We start from the raw sequence: 26,229 nt of genomic DNA, 5'->3' as shown, positions 1-26,229 counted from the left end.
AGACCCAGGATCCCAGAACCCCACAAGGGACCCTATTGCTTTGCAGTATAGACAGAGACTCACTGGGCTTGTCCTCTGGGAGTCTGACAACACTAAGTATTCCACAGTCCAACTTCCTTTGTCATCTACAGAGCCAATTTGGTGGGCTTACAAGTTTTCCCACACTGCACCATGAACAAAGGGCTAGAGCGGCCACATTTTGGAAGGGTGCTAGGAAGTGGGTGGTTAAACTTGGGCCTGCATAGAATCATGGAAGTGTAGGATTAGAAGGGACCTCAGTACGTCATCTTAGCCAGTCCCCTGGAATCAGGGTAGGACTTAGTTATGAAGGAATAAGAATACATAGTGCAGTGTAGATGCTGGAGCTCCAGGGTGAGACCCCAGGATTCAAGAAGTTCTAACCGGGGATTACAAATGAGTGCAGACGCTCAAGCCCTAGGTTAACAAACCCAGGGTCTGCTAACTCGAATTCTGCTAAGCCTGGGCTTACATTGCAGTGAGTGCTTTCTGCTCAGATGATATCAGCATGGGAAGGGCTTACTTTTGCTAGTGGAGAGGGTAACTCCTAATGGTTTTAAAATGCAACCTTTTTTACAAAGCCAGGGTCAAGCATAAAGCCACTCTCAGTAGCTTTAACTCTCACACAGCTAGTGTACCAAATAAACTTTCACTAACTATTGGAGAGAAAAAATGTTAGACTCGTGCCCTGGGAGACTACAACTTAAATGTCATTGCCAGAGGCCAGTCTCCATTTTCTACAAGGTGTACTCTGTTTGTTAAGACATTTTAGATACAAGTTCATGAGTAATCTGGAATCTTAAATACCATTCACAATAGTACACATCTAATTTAGAAAATCATTCAACAAGTTTATATGGTTTAAAATGTGTTAAGTTAACCTTATTGTGAAAATAATTTATTGTTCATACTTCTCCTTCAAGAAGCAGCTTAGAGAGGCTTTGCACTGCACTGAATTACAGGTCTGTTCTCCACAAAACCCATTGTTTATATAAATGTTTGACAATACAATACTCAAAGTAGACCCAACAGCAGCTGTATTTGCACTGATTGAGCAGTCATTATGTCAGACAGTGGGGCATGTATCTGAACATTCAGTACTTCAAATACATGTGGGTGAGCACAGTGTATTTGCACAACCATACAAGCATATAAAAGGACTATTTACTCATTTGTACACACCTGAATTTGTTGGCGTGTGCATCTACACCAAAATCCCAATTCTTGATTCCTTGTTCGAAAGTAGATGATCTGCCAATCTTGGGATGAATTTACATGGGAGGTTTGCTGTAGAACAAAACCCTGTTCACACTACAACTAAACTGGCTAAAGCTAACTAGTGTTCAGCAGAGCCACATTCTAGCAAGACCGAAAAAATAGCTGACCTATGTAAGGACACAAAGTTAACATTTTCTGCACTAAGTTATTTAAAATTTAGGAACAGAAATCTATCTTCTCTGTCAGTGCCATGTGCACTAGAAACTATACTTCTATTTCTATGGTTATCAAATATTAGGCTACCCTCAAGAAATCACAATGTAATTCATATTATTAAGGAAGAGATAATTATTTTTAAATACACGAAGAGCTTTACATGTCAGAGTTCTTCCTTCTCTATGTTCAATGAACAACAAAAGTACCTTAGAGCTGCCATTTACAACTGGCACTTTGGTCACATTTAATACACACACACAAAATCCATCTATGAGAGAACAGGGAGTGAAAATGCAGGATGTTCCAGTGACACTCAGTGTACTGATTTAGCAGATAAGATATTACAACAGTTTTGAGACAATGCGTTACAGAATAGAGTATAAAACTTGTACAAACTTCTTGCTCATTTCCCTCTTTCAAAAACAGCTTTTTTCTACCATATTTAAGAATCATAAACCAGTGACGACATGGATGAAGATATTTACCAGAAACAAATCTGACTATTCACTGCCCAGAATGGCATGTTAAGTCTACGTTTGGTCTTTGCAGAAATTTATTCTGTTTAGTTTTTGAGTTTGCTATTCTTATTTCACTTCTACAAAATATATAGCAGTAATATTTGCTAATCCTAGATTTCCAACATTTCAGCATCATTTAGACAGTGGAGCGACACCTTACTTGTAGGAGGGTGTTTGTTTTTTTTGTTATTTAAGTAGTTTTGAAAAAGTAGACAGGTCTCCTACAAGCTGTATTAAAAAGCCATGGTCTAATTTTTTGTACAACTTTAGTTTGCTCCCTTTCAACTACAATGCATATATCATAATAAAATATCTGAAAATAACATTTGGGAGCTTGCAGTACTAGCCAATATGTGCTGATGAATAGACATGTTGGCTTCATAGGAGTCAGAGATACCTCTTGTTAATGTAGACTATATTGTGTCAATATGGCTGAGAATCTCTGTCAGAATAGAGATGACAGGAACTTGGCAGGATGTAATATCAACAGTCCTCTACCATATTGACTTAGTAGTTCATCTCATAGCTACTATAAGATCTGCTTCCACGAAAAGAGGAACAACAAAGGACAGGTATTAATTCTCCATTTCCACTTTTTTATTACTAATAATAGCAGATTATTTTAAGTGAATTAGCTAGTTGAATTTACTAGTTATACTCTTCTTAGTACAATATAAATGTAAGTATGAAACACAAATAAACTACAAAAGGCAAAGGCAAACACTCAAAACGTAGGAAATGCCTGTGCAACTTTAATTCCAACCCCTTGTGCATATGCATTATGATGCAGTCTTTAATTACATGAACACATGCTACCTTTTCCACATGACATTTCTTAACTTTTGAGTGCTTAACTTTGCAACCTTAATATTCTTTTAATGTAAGTTTTTTGTATGTCATTTCTGAGGTTTTTAAAAAAGCAAACTGAAAAAACAAATTCCATCATGTGGCATCGTACTGACACAAACATGGGTCATGAGCAAAGTTGGAACCTTTAGTTTAATTGTGCAGACCTCTGACACTTGAGCTAATGAAGTATCTTCTCTAGACTAGAGGGGGATAAGAAATTTTGCCAGGGGGTTTCATCTGTCCCAATCCTGTCTCTTCCCCACTCCTTGTACAAGTCCAATTCTTCTTGCCTACCCAATCCCAGTCCCCACTGCTCAGGCTTCTCAGCCCAGTCCCAGTCTCCTCACCAGTCCAAGATCTCCCCCTCCCACTCCAACTCCTTGTCCCTAATCTTCCTACCCAGCCAGTCCCAGTTCCCTACTCCTGGCTCCTCATTTGATCGGTCTCTCCCCTCCCCACCCACTGGTTTCCACTCCTAGTCTCCCTCCCCACGCTCTTCAACCAATTTCAGTCCCCTCTGCACCCCAGCTCCTCACCAAACATATCTTCCCTCCTCTCATGCCTGTTCCACTCCACACTGGTTCCTAGTCCCAATCTTCTTGTCCAGTCGATCTCAGACTCCTCTCCTTTCCTGTCTCTCAATCCTAGTCTCTTTACCCAACTAGACTTAGCCACTCTACATCCCGCAGTATCCCAGCTCCTTGCCATATCTCAGTGTTCCCTGCCTCCAGTCTTCTGACTCCCGGCCCACCCTCCTGTTTCCCCTCACCAGCTCCCAGTCCTTTCCTGGCTCCCAATACCAGTCTCCTTGCACAACCACTCCTAAACTACCTTTCCCCACTGCTGCAGTGCACAATCCCTGCCTCTCCTCCCCCTGACTCGCAGTCTTCTTGCCCAACAAGCCCCAGTTTTTTCCTTACCTCCAATCCCTGTCTCACCAGACTCCTTTTTGTAATCTACTCCTTTCCATCCCCTCCACATTCTAATCAGATGGCTTCTTCTTCCAAGCTGCCTGAGCACTGACAGGAGTGTCATTGAGACCACAGGGGAGACATACTTTCTGCTGCCAGTTCCAGTGAATTATCTCCCCCCCACCCCACAGCAGCCATTACTGGTAAAGCCTGGTTTCACCCCTGGAGCCCTGGGCTGGAGGGAATATGCTCAGTCGCTGTGTGGGGATGGTGCAAGCGCAATATAGTCAGTTCTAGGAGCTGTGAGGGGATGAAGCATGCTCAATCACTCTGCTGGGATGGTGAATGCTCAGTCTGGTCAGCACTAGGAGATGTAAGAGGCGTGAGAACAAAAATCTTCAGAGATTTTAGTTGCTAAAAATCGATGAAGTCTCTATTGAGCATGTGCAAACTACAATTTTTCAAATAACTTATAACTTGGCCAAATTTAGGTGGAATTTTCATAGGGGCAGCAAAAGCTGTTTCACAGAGGCATCCCTGACACAAAAGCCAGCCTCCCTGCCAAATTTCAAGTGCCAGGTCCAAAACATGGAAGTGATAGAGCATTTCAGAGAAAAGCTCTCAAATTTTTAACATGGGCAAAGAAACCTATCTTTTCCTCGCTTTATTCTCCGAAATAGCTAAATCATTTGGTTGAAATTTTCCAAAATAATTCAGTCTGAGGTAGACATCAAGCATGGAAAATTCCAGCTTGTTTAGGTTTGGCAAAGTGGTAAGCAACTGAAAAATATGGTAACAAGTATCAGGGGAGTTGGTTAAAAACAGACGGTGCTATCAGCCTCGCCTATAATTATAAACCACATATTTATAATTTACATTATTCACACTATTAAATGTAATCAATATCTGGAACTACAACACTCATTTACTATTCTTCTGAAAATCCACCCAAATTTGGGCAAGTTATAAGCCTTTGAAAAATGTTGTGGTTTGCATGCTCAATAGAAATATCATCAATTTTAGCAAATATTCAGTGTGATGTTAAACTACTTGAAGTTTCTTGTTGATTGTTTCTTTAGTTTTATATATATTGAGGGATTGTGTTTGATGGACTCGGAAAATTAAACAAAATGTTTCTTTTTTTTTTTTTTAATTAAAGTGTTTTGGTGTATTTCAGCACAACAACAAAAGCCCCTGCACCACTCAACATGAATAGAACATTGATCCCAATCTCTACAGCTAACCTCAAAACATTGATTGCAACAGACTTTGTAATATTTGTTCAGCATAGAGATGCAAAAAGAGACAATTTACACACAGGTCTCCCACATCACAGTGGAATTTCACCATTTCCAAGCTACTGGAGCAGGCCCTTAAGATTAGTGGGACCAATTTCCCAGTCCAGCAGAACAGGTCGCTAGAGGTGTTCATTACTTTGACTGCTTCAACTCACCTCTACGGATGCGCTGTTTCTCTCCTGAAAGAATGCCGGGACTATCAATGATGCTGATGCTCTTCAGAACCTCATTAGGTAACTGAGCACACATGAACCTGCAGGGAAGGAGGAAAGAAGTTATTTACAGCAGCTCTAGTTCTTGGTTAGATTGCTTGTAGAAATCCCCTCTCTTGAGTGCATGTACCCTTAACAAAGGTGGACCTCTTTGTAAAGCAGCGAACACTGGGGTCACTGTACTGCCTACCACAAATGTTCAATCATGAGATTTTAAAAAATAATACTTTTGGTGTTCCTTTTTATTTGCCTTTGAGTTTCTGAAGGAACACTTCATTCACATTTTAAAGCTTTTTTTCTGCAGCAATCAGATCCAGAAACTTTCATTTTACTAAAAATACCACGGATAATGAAACACTTGATAAAATCATGAGGGATGGCAATGATGGGTCACACACTTGCCATGGCAAGAAACCAAATGCCGGGTGCGAAGTTACTGCATAGATACAGCTATGGCCCCAGTTCCTTTGCATTTAGTAAAAATCCCAGACACACTCAAAATCTGAGGAAGGCATGTAGAAAGCTATAGAGACAGCAGATCTGTAATAAACTGTCAAATCAAGAGAGTAGTCCTGCTTAAACATACACACAGAACTCCAAAGACCAGCCTTACACAACACTGTGATACAAAGTGCTCAGGCAGGGTGCTTCTGACCTGGAAAAACATAGCTGAAGGCCTTTAGGTACTATATCATCTGCAAGTTCGTAACAGGCTTCTATGTAAAATATGAGCCTCTTTGACACTTTTCAAGTGCTGATAAATCTCAATGGAAAAGCTATCCCTGTATGTCAATAGCAGCCTAGGAGACTTGCACAAGACTTGCCTTATCTAGATAGTAGCTCAGGGCCCTATCAACAACTGGAGAGTGAAGCCTATCCCCTTCTGGTAAAATGTGTAATATAGGGGAATAAAATACAGACAGGCTAATTGTTTCAAATGGAGGGGAAAAAAATCACCTTCAGAGCTCTGTTTATTTAGACAGAAATTTAGCAGGTGAGTAGGAACATCTTATCCTTATGGAACACTGTAAGGAGAATCAGCCAATAGGTCTTGGATCTCACGGCTGACATTAATGATATCAGTAATAGGGTCTTCAGAGACAGCACAGTGGCCATTCTCCCAAAATTTAAATGGTAATGCCCTCAACTTGGCAAGTAGTGCCCTCAACTTGGCAAGTCCCAAGACAGTGGTGCTTCTGATAGTAGATGTCTGAAGAAGGAAGATCTTCAAATAGATAAAGAAGCGGATATGCTCTGTATGTTCTGTACTGTACTGTGTGGAATTCATGCCTCCCTAACAAAACATACCGCAATCAAAGTCAAAATGTGTTAGTATAGTATGGTCCACGCAGCCAACTGCAGAAATTTCAACTCCAGATGGAGAATATGCTCCTGCTTCTAAGATAGAAGATCTGGAAGATCCAGGAGAATTGGAGGGACCCAGTTAGAAGCTATCAACAAAACTCAAGCCTTGTCTTATTTTCCAGGTGACCTCTGGAAGTAATGATATTGGAGAGAATGCACAGAGAAACTCCTTGCTTTTATCCATTAAAAGGCATTGCTCAGGAAACCAAACTCTGTTATACCTGTCTGCCATTCCTTCTGATTCAGAAAGACACAACCACCTTGACTTTCCAAAAGCACATGTTAAGTAAACAACATTATCTCAGTATCTCCTATAATTACTATAGAGAATACAAAGGAGTACTAAATATAGAAAATGCTGCAAACATCAAAGTAGCCTTATATATTTAAGTAAAGGTTTTGCAAGTTTACATGCTGCTTTTGAAAGGTCAGTGAGACACTGCTATTAAAAAAAAACTTTGTCCTTCACTTCCAACAGCAGAGATAATAAAGGAAACAATGCACCAAAAAGCACAAAACTGACCGGATTCTGAGGAAGAACACTAAACAGGCATCAATAATCAAGGAAATACAAAAATATAAACTATATAAAATATAAACATCAGATGCAAGATTTGAACCCTAGAATATAAACTAGATGATCACGAGGACAAAAGGAGAGCAATGGGCAATATATACAAGGTGAAAACACCTTCTTTTATTAGAAATATTGTAGAGACTGAATTTTTTCTTAATCCACGTACTTTCACGCTATCTCATCTTTCTGTAGAAAGCCTGGCAGCTGTTTAGTATCAACTAGAAAATTCAGCATACATCTTATGAGAAAGAAGAACCTTTATTTCAGCTGAACAATGCTACAATGTTCAAATTTGTCCACAAGCCAAATTACATAAAAGCAGTGACAGGTTGTACAGGCCAAACAAGAGCTATAGTTAGACGTGGGGATAGCTCTGCAAATCACACAAGAAGCATTAATAGGGTACAGAAGAGGACAAGTTAGAAAAGGAGTGAAAAACAGGAGTACAAATTGAAGTTAGAAATGGCTGGCTGCAGTTTCTAGATTAGTCCATGACCTGAAGGCAAAGTGGAGCCAGGTTACAAAAATATTTCCACAAAGGGTAGGTCAGACTAATATTTCATATAAAAGTTTCAAACGGTAAATGTAACTATATCGGCGTGATCATTTTAAACTGCTTTTTATGACAAGTTTTAAGAAAAAGCTATGCTATGCTCCTGAAATGCAATAAATCCTAGTTCTGAGATAAGTTTCAAAGCACATTTGTCTCATACACACCTTGCTTTTGTACTTAACTGTTCAGGAGCAAACAGACATGCACTAAAAAACAGGTTTACAAAGTTGTTGTAAATACAGTGTTGCAGTGCCATAAGTCCAATAATGAAAGTTTCCTCCCCATTAGCACCATATATAGGATTTTCATTCCACATTTTCCACATTTGAAATTAAATATACAAGTATAGAAACACAAGTACAAGCAGTGATATCAGATTATCACTGCAAGTGAGACGTCTTCATCAGAACAGAATAAACAAGAAACCTTGGGTATATTGCAGAAAAAATCTTGTAGATGGACTTGTATGTTTCCAGAACACTTGCCCACCCTCTCAAAAGATAATAAATCAAGAAGGAGCAAATAAGTGTCATGCTACAAAGATCAATTTACCAACATATACCATCTTCCATTTCATGCCATTCCTGATTTGAATGCATCTCCTTTGCGTACAAGTAGAGCAGTGGCCCTTAGCAAGAACGGACTTGGTGAAAACTGAAGCTGATGTACATTGGTCTGGAAATCAGAAGTGAACCAAATTTATAATTATTTTGGATTGCAACAATTTTAGAAAGTCTGCCTAAAAAGCAGTTGCAGTATCTGAAACTGAAAACTAAGTTTTACTTTACTGGCAGAAAGCTACATTCAATTTTATTGAATAATCCATATGTAAAACTATGCTGAGAACATCAAGGCTGCTCAAAGCAGCAATCAAAACTTGTTTTTTAAAAAAAGTAAATTAAGGTTGCACTTACATCCTTAACTCTGCCTTCTGGTGTACACTGTATGCATCACCACATAGCCTTTTGCCTACATAATCACATGAAGAAAAGGAGTACTTGTGGCACCTTAGAGACTAACCAATTTATTTGAGCATGAGCTTTCGTGAGCTACAGCTCACTTCATCGGATGCATACCGTGGAAACTGCAGCAGACTTTATATACACACAGAGAATATGAAACAATACCTCCTCCCACCCCACTCTCCTGCTGGTAATAGCTTATCTAAAGTGATCATCAGGTTGGGCCATTTCCAGCACAAATCCAGGTTTTCTCACCCTCCACCCCCCCACACAAATTCACTCTCCTGCTGGGCACCACTGAAACTGAAGTTCTGAACAAAGGACTGAATGACCCATCCAAGCTGTGGATGCATTCCAGAGGGACTTTCAAGCCAGTGACTCACCAATACTGCTAACAACCTGATACATGGACTTTGAAGTCTTTGCATGTATGTAAAATGCTTTACCGTTTAAAAACTCTCTTTTTGTTCCTTCTTTTTTCGTTATAATAAACCTTTAGTTTTAGAGACTAAAAGATTGGCTGGCATGGTATTTTGGATAACATCCAAACTACTATTGACCTGGCAATGTGGCTGGCCTTTGGGGTCAGAACATTTTGTATAAGTGAGCAGAGTTTTTAAATAACTTCTCACTTTACTGGACCTCTGCACCAATTGGGAGCCAGAGAACTGGAATGCAATAAAGGGGGCTGTGTGATTTCTTTTCTTCTGCTTCTTGATAACCAGTGTAAGGGATCAGGAGTATAGTTTGCAACTTCAGTGTTAAGCACCAGTTTTGGGAGAATCTGTTCTTTTTGCAGTCTGCACTGACATTGACATTTTCAGTGAGGGCTACCCCAGGCAATCCGGGTCACAAGGGGTCCTGGAGTATTGGGATTGGAAGGCTGTTCCAACCAAAGGGAGCAGCAGAGCAAGGCCCAAAAAGATAGAAAGAGAAAAATAATAAAATGGGATGCCAAGACTGTCAATACCAGTAATGCAAAGGGGATGAGGGAAGGAAAATAAGTAACAAGATCTGAGATACAGGGAAGGTGGAAGTTACACAAGTCCTTGAATGCAAATTTAAGAAGTTTAAACTCGATAGTTTAAACTACGTGGCTCTGGGAAGGAGGATAAAGGAGTATGAGGCGCAAGTGGTGTTCTCGTCCATCCTCCCTGTGGAAGGAAAAGGCCAGGGTAGGGATCGTCGAATCGTGGAAGTCAATGAAAGGCTACGCAGGTGGTGTCGGAGAGAAGGCTTTGGATTCTTCAACCATGGGATGGTGTTCCAAGAAGGAGGAGTGCTAGGCAGAGACGGGCTCCATCTTACGAAGAGAGGGAAGAGCATCTTCGCGAGCAGGCTGGCTAACCTAGTGAGGAGGGCTTTAAACTAGGTTCACCGGGAGAAGGAGACCAAAGTCCTGAGGTAAGTGGGGAAGCGGGATACCGGGAGGAAGCACGAGCAGGAGCGTGTGAGAGGGGAGGGCTCCTGCCTCAAACTAAGAACAAGGGGCGATCAGCGGGTTATCTCAAGTGCCTATATACAAATGAATAAAGCCTGGGAAACAAGGAGGGAGAACTGGAGGTCCTGGCAAAGTCAGGGAATTATGATGTGATTGGAATAACGGAGACTTGGTGGGATAACTCGCATGACTGGAGTACTATCATGGATGGGTATAAACTGTTCAGAAAGGACAGGGAGGCCAGAAAAGGTGGGGGAGTTGCACTGTATGTAAGGGAGCAGTATGACTGCTCAGAGCTCAAGTATGAAACTGCAGAAAAACCTGAGTGTCTCTGGATTAAGTTTAGAAGCCTGAGCAACAAGGGTGATGTCGTGGTGGGAGTCTGCTATAGACCACCGGACCAGGGGGATGAGGTAGACGAGGCTTTCTTCCGGCAAGTCGCAGAAGCTACTAGATCACACGCCCTGGTTCTCATGGGCGACTTCAATCACCCTGATATCTGCTGGGAGAGCAATACAGCGGTGCACACACAATCCAGGAAGTTTTTGGAAACTGCAGGGGACAATTTCCTGGTGCAAGTGTTGGAGGAACCAACTAGGGGCGGAGCTCTTCTTGACCTGCTGCTCACAAACCGGGAAGAATTAGTAGGGGAAGCAAAAGTGGATGGGAACTTGGGAGGCAGTGACCATAAGATGGTCGAGTTCAGGATCCTGACACAAGGAAGAAAGGAAAGCAGCAGAATACGGACCCTGGACTTCAGAAAAGCAGACTTTGACTCCCTCAGGGAACTGATGGGCAAGATCCCCTGGGAGAACAACATGAGGGGGAAAGGAGTCCAGGAGAGCTGGCTGTATTTTAAAGAATCCTTATTGAGGTTACAGGGACAAACCATCCCAATGCGTAGAAAGAATAGTAAATATGGCAGGCGACCAGCTTGGCTTAACAGTGAAATCCTTGCTGATCTTAAACACAAAAAAGAGGCTTACAAGAAGTGGAAGATTGGACAAATGACCAGGGATGAGTATATAAATATTGCTCGGGCATGTAGGAATGGAATCAGGAAGGCTAAATCACACCTGGAGTTGCAGCTAGCGAGGGATGTTAAGAGTAACAAGAAGGGTTTCTTCAGGTATGTTAGCAACAAGAAGAAATCCAAGGAAAGTGTGGGCCCCTTACTAAATGAGGGAGGCAACCTAGTGACAGAGGATGTGGAAAAAGCTAAGGTACTCAATGCTTTTTTTGCCTCTGTCTTCACGAACAAGGTCAGCTCCCAGGCTACTGCACTGGGCAGCACAGCATGGGGAGGAGGTAGCCAGCCCTCTGTGGAGAAAGAAGTGGTTCGGGACTATTTAGAAAAGCTGGACGTGCACAAGTCCATGGGGCCGGATGCGTTGCATCCGAGAGTGCTAAAGGAGTTGGCGGATGTGATTGCAGAGCCATTGGCCATTATCTTTGAAAACTCATGGCGACCGGGGGAAGTCCCGGAAGATTGGAAAAAACCTAATGTACTGCCCATCTTTAAAAAAGGGAAGAAGGAGGATCCTGGGAACTACAGGCCGGTCAGCCTCACCTCAGTCCCCGGAAAAATCATGGAGCAGGTCCTCAAAGAATCAATTCTGAAGCACTTAGAGGAAAGGAAAGTGATCAGGAACAGTCAGCATGGATTCACCAAGGGCAAGTCATGCCTGACTAATCTAATTGCCTTCTATGATGAGATAACTGGTTCTGTGGATGAAGGGAAAGCAGTGGACGTGTTATTCCTCGACTTTAGCAAAGCTTTTGACACGGTCTCCCACAGTATTCTTGTCAGCAAGTTAAAGAAGTATGGGCTGGATGGATGCACTACAAGGTGGGTAGAAAGTTGGCTAGATTGTCGGGCTCAACGGGTAGTGATCAATGGCTCCATGTCTAGTTGGCAGCCGGTATCAAGTGGAGTGCCCCAAGGGTCGGTCCTGGGGCCAGTTTTGTTCAATATGTTCATTAATGATCTGGAGGATGGTGTGGATTGCACCCTCAGCAAGTTTGCTAATGACACTAAACTGGGAGGAGTGGTAGATACGCTGGAGGGTAGGGATAGGATACAGAGGGACCTAGACAAATTGGAGGATTGGGCCAAAAGAAATCTGATGAGGTTCAACAAGGACAAGTGCAGAGTCCTGCACTTAGGACGGAAGAATCCAAGGCACCGCTACAGACTAGGGACCGAATGGGTAGGCAGCAGTTCTGCAGAGAAGGACCTAGGGGAGGATGAGAAGCTGGATATGAGTCAACAGTGTGTCCTTGTTGCCAAGAAGTCCAATGGCATTTTGGGGTGTATAAGTAGGGGCATTGCCAGCAGATCGAGGGACGTGATCGTTCCCCCTCTATTCGACATTGGTGAGGCCTCATCTGGAGTACTGTGTCCAGTTTTGGGCCCCACACTACAAGAAGGATGTGGAAAAATTGGAGAGAGTCCCGTGGAGGGCAACAAAAATTATTAGGGGACTGGAACACATGAGTTATGAGGAGAGGCTGAGGGAACTGAGATTGTTTAGTCTACGGAAGAGAAGAATGAGGGGGGATTTGATAGCTGCTTTTAACTACTTGAAAGGTGGATCCAAAGAGGATGGATCTAGACTATTCTCAGTGATAGCAGATGACAGGACAAGGAATAATGGTCTCAAGTTGCAGTGGCGGAGGTTTAGGTTGGATATTAGGAAAAACTTTTTCACTAGGAGGGTGGTAAAACACTGGAATGCGTTACCTAGAGTGGTGGTGGAATCCCCTTCCTTAGAAGTTTTTAAGGTCAGGCTTGACAAAGCCCTGGCTGGGATGATTTAGTTGGGATTGGTCCTGCTCTGGGCAGGGGGTTGGACTAGATGGCCTCCAGAGGTCCCTTCCAACTCTGTTATTCTATGATTCTATGATAGGGTAAGTGGAGGCAGTTGAGGGATTTGAAACGTGGTCAGAATAACACGTGAATGATAATTTTTTGCAGCAATTTTGGACATGCTGACGGGGAGCTTGTAAGTATCAGGGAGGCGAAGGTTGCTGGTTTATAATCGCATTGCAGTAGATATCTTGCACCAAAACAGTGCATTTATTTTAATAATTTAGTCAGTAACCATGTCTGATACGTTTTCTTTTCAGCCAGAAACACAGCCTTCCTTTGGGGAACTCAGGGGCTGAGACAGTTAGCTATGGTGTGATTTAGGAAAGAAACTAGGTCGTCCTACTTATGTCAGCAAATGTTCACTATTACTATGTGTCTGTTTAATCAGTAGTGTATTGTATAAGTACTGTTTACTACATACTTCTCATATACATGGCTTTCATGGATTGCTTGGTATACAGAACAGTACTACACTCTCTTGTGGAGAAAGAACAGAGGAATATGCAGCGGAGACCAGAGCTTTGGTCACAATAGCAAGGAGTATTTGCTACAAAAATACATTTAAAAAAAAACTTAACTGCAGCTGCCCAGAGAGCTGCCGTAGTTATTTACATAAATTCATTTCTTAGCAAACCGACAGGCTGCCTGGCTTCAAGCACACACAGGCTTTCTTCCATGAATAAAAGCAACATGAGAAAACACTGCACTCTAACAGCTCTGCTAAAGCACAAGCTAGAGTTTATCAGCAGAACAGGAAGCACTCGTGTTAGAAGGGAACCAATTTAACTTAATTTGTCTTACAGGTCCTGGCTTCCTCTTCAAGCCACCACCAAGTACAGCAGGAAAACAAAAGAAGGCTGGTTCATGAAGTGCTTACTCTGTTCACTGAAGTCACTGGGAGTTTTAACTCAGCAGGGATTGTGGGATTTGACCCAATACATGAATAGAGTCTATGTTACTCTATGTTCTGTGCCAAAAAATTTAAAATTTTGCAAATTTTATTTGTCAAATAAATGTGGCGGCTCCAGCATGCATTGAGGAGCACGGGCCACTGGCTGGCTGCACAGAGGTGGGAGATCTGTGCCACTTCCCCACCCCTGGCACATGGACTCAGTGGTGAAGCTGCACCCAACCCTGACACAGCGCGAGGACCTGGCCTGCCCCAGAAACACCCCAGGGCCCTGCCCCTCTGTGTGGGCATGCAGGCTCAGCAAAGCAGGATTCAAGTGTGGAGGGGCTTAAAGTGGGGGAGGTCCAGGTGTGGGTTGAGAGGATTCTGTGTGGGGCAATCTGGGTGCGGGTGGCTCAGCGGGGGATCTGGGAGCGGGGGGGGGGAGAAAATCTGAATCAACAGGGGCTAGTTGTGGGTCTGCGTGCAACAGTAATGGGACTCTGCAGGAGGGTCCAGGTGAAGGTGGTTGGGATTCAGCGGGGGTGTTGTATGGGTGGGGGGGGAATAGAGTATAGCAAGGGAGTCTGGGTGTAGGGGGCTCACTGGAGGTCCAGATGCTGGGGGGGAGTGGGCATCCAGGTGCAAACTGTCTGGGGCTCAGTGGGGTGGGGATCCAGCTGGCTCGTTGGGATGGTTCAGATGCAGGGGGAGTGGGGCTCAGCAAGAGGGTCTGGGTATGAGGGGGTCTGGATGCACAGGGGTTGGGCGGATGGGGGAGCAGCTCCATGTACAGGGATCCCTCCCCCTGCAGTTGAGGAAAGATGGGTGCAGGAAGTGTATGTGGGCAGGCCGGGGGGAGAGTATGCAGAGCTTCCTGCAGCTGGGGGAGAAATCTGGCGGTGGGTCTAACCTGGCCCCAGATGCTGTGCAGGAGAAGAGGAAGTCCCGTCCTCCCCAGGCTAGCTGTGATTAGCAGCTGAGCCCGGTGCAGGATAGGAGCCACCAGCTGGGTCTTCCCCAGTCCTGTCTCCTGCCCACAGAGATTTACCTCTCTGCTGGCTGCCCTGGGCACTCGAAACATACTGCTGGGGAGGGTCGCATGACCGCTCTTGTAGATTCCCTTTGCTTCCCTGTCAGAAAGTTATTTTTCTGCAGGGAAGCAAAGAAATCTGCAGGGGAAATAAATTCTGCACATACGCAGTGATGCAGAATTCCCCCAGGAGTACTATGTGCTCCAGGCTGCAAGGCTTACAACCAGTTAAAGATCCCACAATTATGCAAAATGAAATGATAATACACCACCCAAACCCCAGTACTACACTGTCTTATCAAAACCCTTGAAGGCTGTCTTCATCTATTCCACTCGTCAAAATTCATCACTTGCAGCTTGGAAGTGCACACAAATCACGTGGAATTTTTTATATGTTGTCCTTGTTAGGAGGTCTTTTAAATCTCCAGAGACCACTGCTTTAGAGGGCTGTGCCAGGAACTGTGGTATCCAGAGGGCAGCACAAAAGTAACGATGTAAAAGAACACAATAATGGATGCAGACCAAAACTACAACCAACCAGTACCTAAAAGAGCATAGCTGGTGTGGACACACAGCACTACTGGTACTTATGCTGGTGCTGATCTACAAGTTCCATTCTCTAAGGCAGAGAAGGCCAGCTAGGGCTAAGTCTGCTCTAGAGTTATGTATTGCTTAAACTCTCACACCGAAGAGACATTTGGCTGAAGAGATCTTTTAGCAGCTTTTTGTGAATTAATTTTCATAATGACAAGTACAGTTCCTGTAACTGAACATATACCATATTTATATTTTTGTGTAGTCTGGACCACCATTAAAATGTTTGTTTACTGCATGTTCTCTCCCTTCACAGTCAACTGTTGTGATTGGACACGTTCAGCTCCACGTTAAAAATTCACTATATGGTATTTTAATCTTTAGATATTAATTTATATAACAATTCCCAACTGCTGGTTGCTGTATTTGAATATGCATCATTTGCCTTGTTAAAAAGGAATATAGCAGAAAATGAGTAGTCTTAGTAAATGTCATAGAGAAGGTGAGACAGATGGAACTTTAAACTTAAAATCAAAAACCCAGCAACGAGCCTGCCCTTACCTGTTCAAAAAAGCGTTTCCAAAGCGGCTGAGTTTACGAAATGGCTTCTTGGGGTCCACAACTAATGCATTTCCAGGAGTACTCCCTTCTGCATCTCCATGCATCACAGCAATGAAAGAATCTGTGGTAGGCTCTGGACCAATCCTCATGCCTGGAAAGTCCTGTTCTAATAGGTACCTAGGAAAGGGGAATTATAAAAAGGAAAGGGAAGATAAGCAAGCACTTCGGTTAAAAAAAATTGCCATTTTCTTTATAATTAAAATAAAGAAATAAAATTCAAGAGACATATACCCCCTCAGTCCAACCATCAGGGACTAACTTTTTATGCATTTCACTATTTTTTTTGGCTAGAAATAGATGTCAGAGTGTAAAGCTGGAATTCCAACTTTTCACAAAAAGCCGATAAAGTCAAAATAATGAAAGTCAATCCTCCCCTGTAAAACCATAGATAAAAACATGCCCTCAACTATAAGATTCACTTCACCAGTTATGGCTACAAGTGACTCAAGCATGACTACACAAAGTTGTAGTTAATTCAAGGTATGCTGCTGCACATGACTGCTGCCAGCAAATACAGCAATGCATACATTAGGAAGTCTCATTTAGCACTTGTGTATTTAAGTTTGTATGTGTGCTGCTAACAGCAAGGCCTATAGAGAGAGGTTTTTAAACTTGTGGGTATGGTCAGAAAAGCGATCATGTGAAAACGACACCAACTTCCTGATCAGACCTGACTGCTAGCTGAATTCACAGCCATATCTGCTGATTTTAGTAACATACATGATTAAACTTTTCTTCTGTTAACACCTGTAGAGCCAACACATGGGGGAGCAGGAGATGAATTTGAGTCTGAATTGCATAACAGAATTGTTAACTAAGTTCCAACTGCAGAACTAATTTCTGCCCTCGGACACATATATGCATCTCAGTTGAAGACAATTTCCTTCCTGTTTGCACAATTGCCTAGCTTTCCAGCTCTCGGGCTTACTGCTAGCACCACGATGTTGATGCCCAAGAAGAACCAGATTGCCATCTACAAACTCCTTTTTAAGGAGGGAGTGATGGTGGCCAAGAAAGACGTTCACATGCCTAAACACCCAGAGCTGGAAGACAAGAATGTGCCCAACCTCCATGTCATGAAAGCCATGCAGTCACTGAAATCGCGTGGCTATGTGAAGGAGAAGTTTGCTTGGAGGCACTTTTACTGGTATCTGACCAACGAGGGTATCCAGTATTTGCGTGATTATCTTCATCTACCCCGAGATTGTGCTTGTCACCCTGTGCTGTAGCCGCGCTGAGACTGGCAGACCGCAGCCCAAAGGTCTGGAAGGTGAACGCCCTGCTCGTCTTACTCGGAGAGAGGCTGACAGAGATACCTACAGACGCAGTACCGCTCCACTTGGTGCTGACTAAAAGGCTGAGGCTGGTGCTGGAGCAGCTACTGAATTCCAGTTTAGAGGTAGATTCAGTCATGGACGTGGTCAGCCTCCTCATTAGAATTCTCTGGTCATGTTTTTGTGTATAATAAAATAGGTGAAAATCTCAAAAAGCATTATGATGAGTTTTCCATCTCCTGCCGAATCACTAAGGATAGGCTACAGACAAAGGCAGGACAGCCTCCTTCATGGACCAGCTTAAGTGCTTATTTTCAATGGAACTTAAGCACATGCTTAAAGGTTGAGGACAGGCTTCCATGCTTTTCTGAATGAGGAGGTATTCCTGATTCGAGGCCAATATTAACAGCAAAAGATTCCCTATACCTATTCAGTTTATTAAATAACGTGCTTTTGCAGCATACACTGGCTTACCCATTTTTCCAGATTCAGAGAAGGAAAGAACAACTACAATCAGCCCTGCTTAGCTTCAAGAAAATTGTGCTCTAACTCCCTGTTCATAATATAAACAGCAGAACTACCCTAGAAATACCCTTGAAAAGTTGCACCTATGAAAACAATTGAGGATTTAGTATTTCAAGATTCTCCCTCAAACAAAGAGAACCTGATTAATCAAGAATTACTAGGTGGGTTTCCCAAGTATTGGTGTATTTAAAGCCAATCATGGCTAACTACAATTTAGGGCACATTTGCAGATTGCCATAGTCAACAGCTTAAAATAATCAAAATTGAACCTATCAAGACAATTCTTCAGGCTTTAGTGGTAGTACCATTGCTCTGACAGCCAATGGCAGAATGCTCTGAGCATTCAATGGGTGGGAACCTGGACAAGGTTGCTACTGTGAGGTCAATAGCTAGCAATGGTTTGGTAGGTTGTGTGTCATTTTGTAAAACTGCACTAATTTAGCCTTACTTCAAGGCTGCTGTAGCTGCATATACATTCCACGGAGCTTTTCCGCTTGTTAAACAATTCATAGATATTTAGGTTAGACGGGACCATTATGATCATCTAGTCTGACCTCCTGCACAACGCAGCCCACAGAATTTCACCCACCACTCCTGCAAAAAACCTCACACCTATATCTGTTTCCTGTTTCACTCTGCCTTCAGTTCAACAGAACCCAAACAACCAAAGCCTTATAATATTGGTACAAAGAAGTAAAATCAAGGAACTAAGACTATGATAGCTATGAAATAGAATCTCTTCACCAGCCTTGGTAAACTTGCTCCAATAGCACCAAACTCTTACTGTATAAGCTACAGGGAACAACTGCATCGTCTTACATGAGGTCTAAAAACTGGAGGAATGGAAGAAGGGAAGAACTATTATTTTAAGTGAAATTCTAAGAACCCTTTGCTCATACAGACCAAAACCAGCAAGAGGACATGTAAGAGCCAAAAGATTAGGAGAGAGCTTCTCTCCCTGAGCCTCCTATTTACTAACGTATCAGAACAGACCAAAGTCCATTAAGTACATTATTCTGCTTCCAGGAGTGACTCATACCAGCTTCTGCTTCATGCACCTGCAAAACTGGACAACGCCATGCTTATGTTATTTATTTGGCAGAGGTGGGGGTGCAGAGAGAGAATAGTATGCATTCTTCAGCTCAGGAGATGATCACTTTATGCCCAGATATATGAAAATGAATAGCCCTTATACCAGGTGTGGCCAACCTGAGCCTGAAAAGGAGCCAGAATTTACCAATGTACATTGCCAAAGAGCCACCGTAATTTGTCAGCAGCCTCCCCATCAGCTTCCCTTCACCCCCGGCTCCCAGTACCTCCTGCCCACCAGCAGCACTGCCCCATCAGCACCTCCCGCTCCCTCCCCACACCTGCCAATCATCTGTTTCATGGTGTGCAGGAGGTTCTGGGAGTGATGGGGAGGAGTGACAGCACTGCAGACTCAGGGGAGGGCATGGGAAGGGGTGGAGTGGGGGCAGGGCCTGTGGCAGAGCCAAGGGTTGAGCAGTGAAACCCCCCCCCCCCCCGGGCACATTAGAAAGTTGGTGCCTGTAGCTCCAGCCCTGGAGTCGGTGCCTATACAAGGAGGAGTGTATGGCTCCAGAGCCACAAGTTGGCCATCCCTGCCTTACACTATTGTAGCTAAGGTCTAAATCCTAAAAATGGATCTGCACATCCCTACACCCACATGGATCCACTTGCAGCATCTAGTCCTTAGATAACACTTGTAACTCCAGATGCTAGTGTATTAATCTTTTTTAATCTAAAATTATTTGAATCAGTAGCTGCAGCAGTGAGTTCCATAGATCAAGTATATTTTGTTTTCAAATAACAATTTCCTTTTCACTGGTGTTGCTCTTCTTCAAAAAGAGTCTCTATTTTTGGTTTCAAGTCTCCTATTTTGCTATGAAACAGCATTTCCAGAGACTCCTGCTTATGGAAGATGGTGATTCAGAAGATGGTGACACATACAACATAAAGCTTACAAAGTGGCAGCAACAATCTTAATCCCCAGTTCTGCAAATCAGAGCCACATAGATGAAGCCACAGGTCTCTGAGGAATCACAGAATCATAGAATATCAGGGTTGGAAGGGACCTCAGGAGGTCATCTAGTCCAACCCCCTGCTCAAAAGCAGGACCGATCCCCAATTAAATCATCCCAGCCAGGGCTTTGTCAAGCCTGACCTTAAAAATTTCTAAGGAAGGAGATTCCACCACCTCCCTAGGTAACGCATTCCAGTGTTTCACCACCCTCCTAGTGAAAAAGTTTTTCCTAATATCCAACCTAAACCTCCCCCACTGCAACTTGAGACCATTACTCCTTGTCCTGTTCTCTTCCACCACTGAGAATAGTCTAGAACCATCCTCTCTGGAACTACCTCTCAGGTAGTTGAAAGCAGCTATCAAATCATAGAATCATAGAATATCAGGGTTGGAAGGGACCCCAGAAGGTCATCTAGTCCAACCCCCTGCTCGAAGCAGGACCAATTCCCAGTTAAATCATCCCAGCTAGGGCTTTGTCAAGCCTGACCTTAAAAACCTCTAAGGAAGGAGATTCTACCACCTCCCTAGGTAACGCATTCCAGTATTTCACCACCCTCTTAGTGAAAAAGTTTTTCCTAATATCCAATCTAAACCTTCCCCACTGCAACTTGAGACCATTACTCCTCGTTCTGTCATCTGCTACCATTGAGAACAGTCTAGAGCCATCCTCTTTGGAACCCCCTTTCAGGTAGTTGAAAGCAGCTATCAAATCCCCCTTCATTCTTCTCTTCCGCAGACTAAACAATCCCAGTTCCCTCAGCCTCTCCTCATAACTCATGTGTTCCAGACCCCTAATCATTTTTGTTGCCCTTCGCTGGACTCTTTCCAATTTCTCCACATCCTTCTTGTAGTGTGGGGCCCAAAACTGGACACAGTACTCCAGATGAGGCCTCACCAATGTCAAATAGAGGGGGACGATCACGTCCCTCGATCTGCTCGCTATGCCCCTACTTATAGATCTCAAAATGCCATTGGCCTTCTTGGCAACAAGGGCACACTGCTGACTCATATCCAGCTTCTCGTCCACTGTCACCCCTAGGTCCTTTTCCACAGAACTGCTGCCTAGCCATTCGGTCCCTAGCCTGTACCTGTGCATTGGGTTCTTCCGTCCTAAGTGCAGGACCCTGCACTTATCCTTATTGAACCTCATCAGATTTCTTTTGGCCCAATCCTCCAATTTGTCTAGGTCCCTCTGTATCCTATCCCTGCCCTCCAGCGTATCTACCACTCCTCCCAGTTTAGTATCATCCGCAAATTTGCTGAGAGTGCAATCCACACCACCCTCCAGATCATTTATGAAGATATTGAACAAAACTGGCCCCAGGACCGACCCCTGGGGCACTCCACTTGACACCGGCTGCCAACTAGACATGGAGCCATTGATCACTACCCGTTGAGCCCGACAATCTAGCCAACTTTCTACCCACCTTACAGTGCATTCATCCAGCCCATACTTCTTTAATTTGCTGACAAGAATACTGTGGGAGACCGTGTCAAAAGCTTTGCTAAAGTCAAGATACAATACATCCACTGCTTTCCCTTCATCCACAGAACCAGTAATCTCATCATAGAAGGCAATGATTACATTAGTCAGGCATGACCTTCCCTTGGTGAATCCATGCTGACTGTTCCTGATCACTTTCCTCTCATGTAAGTGCTTCAGGATTTATTCTTTGAGGACCTGCTCCAGGAGACCCACTGCACACTAGAAATACTGAAGAAGTGAAGATACATATGTAACATCCTGGTAAGACAGATATTATGAATATCTGCAAACAGAAAAAATGAGGCAAAGAGGTTAAGTGACTGGCTCACAGTCATACAGCAAGTCTGTGGCAGAGTCCAGAACAGAACCAGATCTTGACTACCAGTTGCAAGTAGTTTTAGCATGCTTCCTCTCAATGTAAAAACACCATTTTCACCCAGCCACATGAAAGGAGAGGGCAGTCTTGCTACGTAAAAAACTAGTGGTTTTTGTACAATACATTATGTTAACACAGGAAAACACCCAGATTTATAACACCAGTAACCTCATGGCCTTGTCAGCAAAGATCACTAGAGAAGGAGTCCAAGAGTTTACAGGAAGACTATTTAAAAATAGCATGTGTCTCACAGACAGACTACTGTAGTTCATGCCACACATATCCTGTGGACTGCAAGTTTTGCTTCTACATGAGGTGCAGCCTTCCTGCCCTTAAAATGAATTCTGTAAGGTCTTCCCAAGACGTCATTGCAGAACTTGAAGGCAAACTGTGGGAAACTTCATTTCAAAATTAGATGTGCTACGAATTAGGCAGAGCTCATGACATGGTAATCAACCTTTAAAGTGCATTGCTTCAGCTATGCTGAACTACTGCATTAGCACAAGCTAACTGCTTCTCAGCAACATTAAGCAAGGATACTCTAGCTAGCAATTGTTAGTACATGTGGAGACACAATGGAAAGCTTCTTTCCTCCCTCAGGGCCACTCCACTCAAAATAGCTAACAGTCACAAAACCTCTCTTTTTGTTTTATGAACTGGGCTCTTTAGTCCAGGCAGAGGATGTTTGTTTAAGTGTGGAAAATCTGCTCTGAATGAAAACTCATGACATCTGATGTCAGTGAAAGACAAATTTAATCTTTACAAATCCACAGAGATTAAAAAGTATCAGAAATCTTATCCGGACCATGATAGACACAGGGTCATTGTCAGTTCTTCCCCACAATCGGGTTAAATATACTCATATACCCTTTGCAAACCCGAGATTTTATATGCTCCCACATTTTGAAAGTGTAACTTTGAAAAAAATGTTTAAAATCTTGCCTCAATTCTTGACACTGGCTATGGGGAACAAAAAAAGTTCAGTGTACCATTGCACCATTTGCTTAATACTGAATGTATTAACAAAGCTCAACTTGGCAGACTAAGGAGAGAAACAGCTTTAAGGTGCCACAAGTCCTCCTTTTCTTTTAGCTTTAATTCTGAATTTCCTTGCTTTGATTAGTTTTAAAAAAAGTCAGACCCTTCTAGTTTTAAAATACATCTATTTAGTAGTATAAGAATGCTTAAACCTAACATTGATATCAAAATGAAACTCGATGCAACAAGATTTTAGAATAGGGTAGAAATTTATTTGATCATTAAATAGGAAAAAAAAATAAACACCACAGCTGACTACAAAAGCATAAGGGCTAGTTCCTGTTTGATATAACAAATTGTCAATTGTCCCTATTTCCCTCCACCTTCAAAAACAAAAATTGTTTTGCATACTCTTGAGAAAAGGTACTGAATGCACAGTAGTTCCTTCCTTCTTTATAGTAACCATGACAAACTGAGAGACTAATAGAAGGATTAAGGGTATGCTGTTACACAGTTTAAACCTAAAATAAAGATAGTTTTTCCTAAAAAACAAAACAGGGGGAGGATGATGAATAGGAATTTTTGCTGGATTTATTATTTGAATTAAAAATACATTTTGTTTGGTTTGTTTTTTAAATTATATACTTCTTTAGACATTCTCTGGCAGTATCAAATGCTCAAACAATCAATACTGTACTACTACACAATAACCAGATAGGATAATAAAACTAAACTGGTCATTTGCACTAAGTGCAAAATGCGTCAACAGTATCAAGGGTGCAGCTGAAGTGTTATTAGAAACATGTAGAGATTTGTTCAAATTGTTTGAAATCTTGACAGCATTCCTTTATCTACTTTCATTCGGTATAGGCTTGGTGTTGAGGAGTTAGTGTTTGGGGAGTTTGTAAGGGGAGGGGGAAAATAGCACCTGGAACCATAACTTTACATATTTGTCTATGTCTAAATTTAAAAGTGACTATATACTGACTGTAAACAATGCAAAAAATTGCATTCAGGTTGACTAAAACCAAAACTTTTGCATATGACATGAATCTAACACTAAGTCACAACAACCAGCACTCATATGATCCTTACCTACTTCCTTCATTCATTAAGCTCCCAATCAGGCAAAACATATAGGCATGTGCTACTTTAAGCAAGTGTCTTCAGTGGGACTACTCACATATTTAAAAGTTAAGTGTTTTGCTGACTCAGTAGAAAAGACTGCATAAGTAGTATTTTTCTGGGGTAAAGTGGTTCTCCACCTTTTAAATCTCAATCCTTCTTGAGGAAGCAGAGCATTAAATGCAGAAGAAAGCAGGAACAGTATGGATTTATGACTTCAGGTGTAAATCAAAGTTTACTTGTGAAAAACCAGCTGGAAGAAAAAATTTACCAGCCATTATTTATTTATAATAAAATAATATTTTTCCCTTCTCTCTGCCCAAGCTCTACACTCACAGCAGTTAACTACATTACTAAACATTGTAGGGAATAGAGTTAAGCTAAAAGCACATAACATACAAGAAGGTGGCACCAAAAATATTTTTTTTAAAAGCCCTGCAAGGAATATTGGAATGTTAAAACTTTATGTTTATTTTCCAAAACTATCCCTTGAATTCAAAACAAAGAGTACAGAAAACCTGAAGATCCATGAAATATTTGCTCTAACTTAAATTTGCCCTTAAGTCAAGTAATACATTGATTTGGAAATATATTACACAGACTCCAAACCCACAAAGCAGATTTTAACTTAAAAAAAAAAAAAAAGTTTATGTGAGCACAGAGCAATGTTTGGACAATAAACTATTTTTCACAAATAGCCTTAAAATACAAATAACTTTTCCACTTCTCTTATCTGCACCTACCCTTTGGGAGCCCAAAGATGAATTTGGTTTCCTTACCTAATTATGTCCTAATTCTTAATTCTGCAAACACTTATGCATACACTCAATTTATTCAGCTGAGTAAAATTAAACTGTATATAAGAGTTTGCTGGGTGGAAGCAATAATCACTAAAGAAACCAAATTCAGTTTCAAGCTTCCAGTGGGTAGCTGTAAATAAGAGAAGAGAAAACTGACTTGCTATTTAAATATTTGAAGACAGTTGAACTGTTCGGATGAGTAGGGATAAATATGGGTATAAGTGTCTGTAGGATCTTGGCCTATGTTAAAAGAGAAAAAACATAGTTTGTTATTGTAGGGTTGCAAGTAAATTATAATCTGTTGATACTGAGAGAATAAGAAAAAAAGTTTTGTAGAATTTAAAGCAGGACTTTCATGAACCTTGCAGATATAAAAAGCAGATTAAAATTTGATCCTCACCTCTACAATGTTCCTTGGACAGTTTTAAGTTACTGTACTTGAAAAAAGCAAATTTTCAGTGCAATTTATGAAGAATGCAAAAAACACTAGCAACTTTGTATAATTAACATGTGGGGAAATGCAGACATTTTCATGCTCGGGTACGTATTTGCAAGGTCATGCCCTGTACATAATTGTAAAGTAATTACCAAACAAGTGTTTGAAGTAACAGGAGAAACAGGAACGACAGGAAAGGCAACAGGAAAAATGCTGAACCTAGCCCACATTTTTTAAAAAAGTCATTGCGAGAATATTTAATTGTAAATAGTACTATGTCTTATACAGGGCAGCTCACAAAAAGTTTAATATCTTTAAGGTGATTGTGACCCACAAGCCCTTCAAGGCCAAGAGGCAGAGAGCTCACACATAGTGTAACTTACATCAGGCCTGACAAACTCATTGCCCCAGCACATTGTTGCCATAATATAGTGGTTCCCAAACTTTAACAACCCGTGAACCTCTTTCACTAAAATGTCAAGTCTTGTGAACCCCCTCCTAAAAATGAATATTTCCAGGGATTTTCTCCCTTACCTCAGCATAAATTATAAAAGCAGTGATCTTAGAAATATAAAATTTGTTTTTAGGACATGCTTATTACATTCACTATTTATTAATTTTTATTTATCATTACAGTATTTTTATTACATTATGAAAATGGCAACACTCTTCCAAGATCTCACTTTTGTAGCTTGTATGACTTTTGATTAAGCCTGTTATAAGACAAGGCTTTTATCAGAGGCACCAGTAGAAAAAAGGGGTGCGGGGTCAAAGCCCCCGCGCACCCTGGGGGGGGTGGGGGGGCACTGCTGGAGAAAAAGGGGAGGGATCCGGTGGGAGGGGGTGTGGCGCCGACACAAGGGCAGCACGTGACCCTCATCGCCCCCCCATACTGGCACTGTTGGATCATATTAAAGAAGTTCTGTATTAAAATCACAAATGAGTTTGATTCCCCATAGTTTAAATTCCAGGGTATTACTAATTAAGAGGTTTCTTGCTTTTTGGTACTGTTTCTCTCCCTCTATGTGTGAAACTTGCAAGCTGCTAATTGCGTTAGTACATTCTAAGACAGAGTCTGTTCTCAAAGCAATTCACAGA

The 26,229-nt window shown here is 42.1% G+C and overlaps 1 protein-coding gene and 1 pseudogene across 1 annotated transcript in view; one reads left to right on the top strand and one right to left on the bottom strand.

The window, feature by feature from the left end:
- Positions 1-26,229, bottom strand: part of EHD4 (EH domain containing 4) — a 57,817-nt gene that overhangs the window by 25,586 nt on the left and 6,002 nt on the right. Inside the window, exons 2-3 of the mRNA XM_073348662.1 lie at positions 16,028-16,204; positions 5,184-5,281 (exon numbers count right to left, since the gene is read on the bottom strand). Coding sequence (XP_073204763.1) covers positions 5,184-5,281; positions 16,028-16,204 — 275 coding nt within the window. The remainder of the gene's footprint in view (positions 1-5,183; positions 5,282-16,027; positions 16,205-26,229) is intronic.
- Positions 17,006-17,576, top strand: LOC140913866 (small ribosomal subunit protein eS10-like; annotated as a pseudogene).

Source organism: Lepidochelys kempii, chromosome 6 (assembly GCF_965140265.1).
Source record: "Lepidochelys kempii isolate rLepKem1 chromosome 6, rLepKem1.hap2, whole genome shotgun sequence".
NCBI classification, from domain to species: domain Eukaryota; kingdom Metazoa; phylum Chordata; order Testudines; family Cheloniidae; genus Lepidochelys; species Lepidochelys kempii.
Note: the sequence above shows the minus strand (reverse complement) of the source record. Positions and strands in the feature narration are given on the sequence as shown.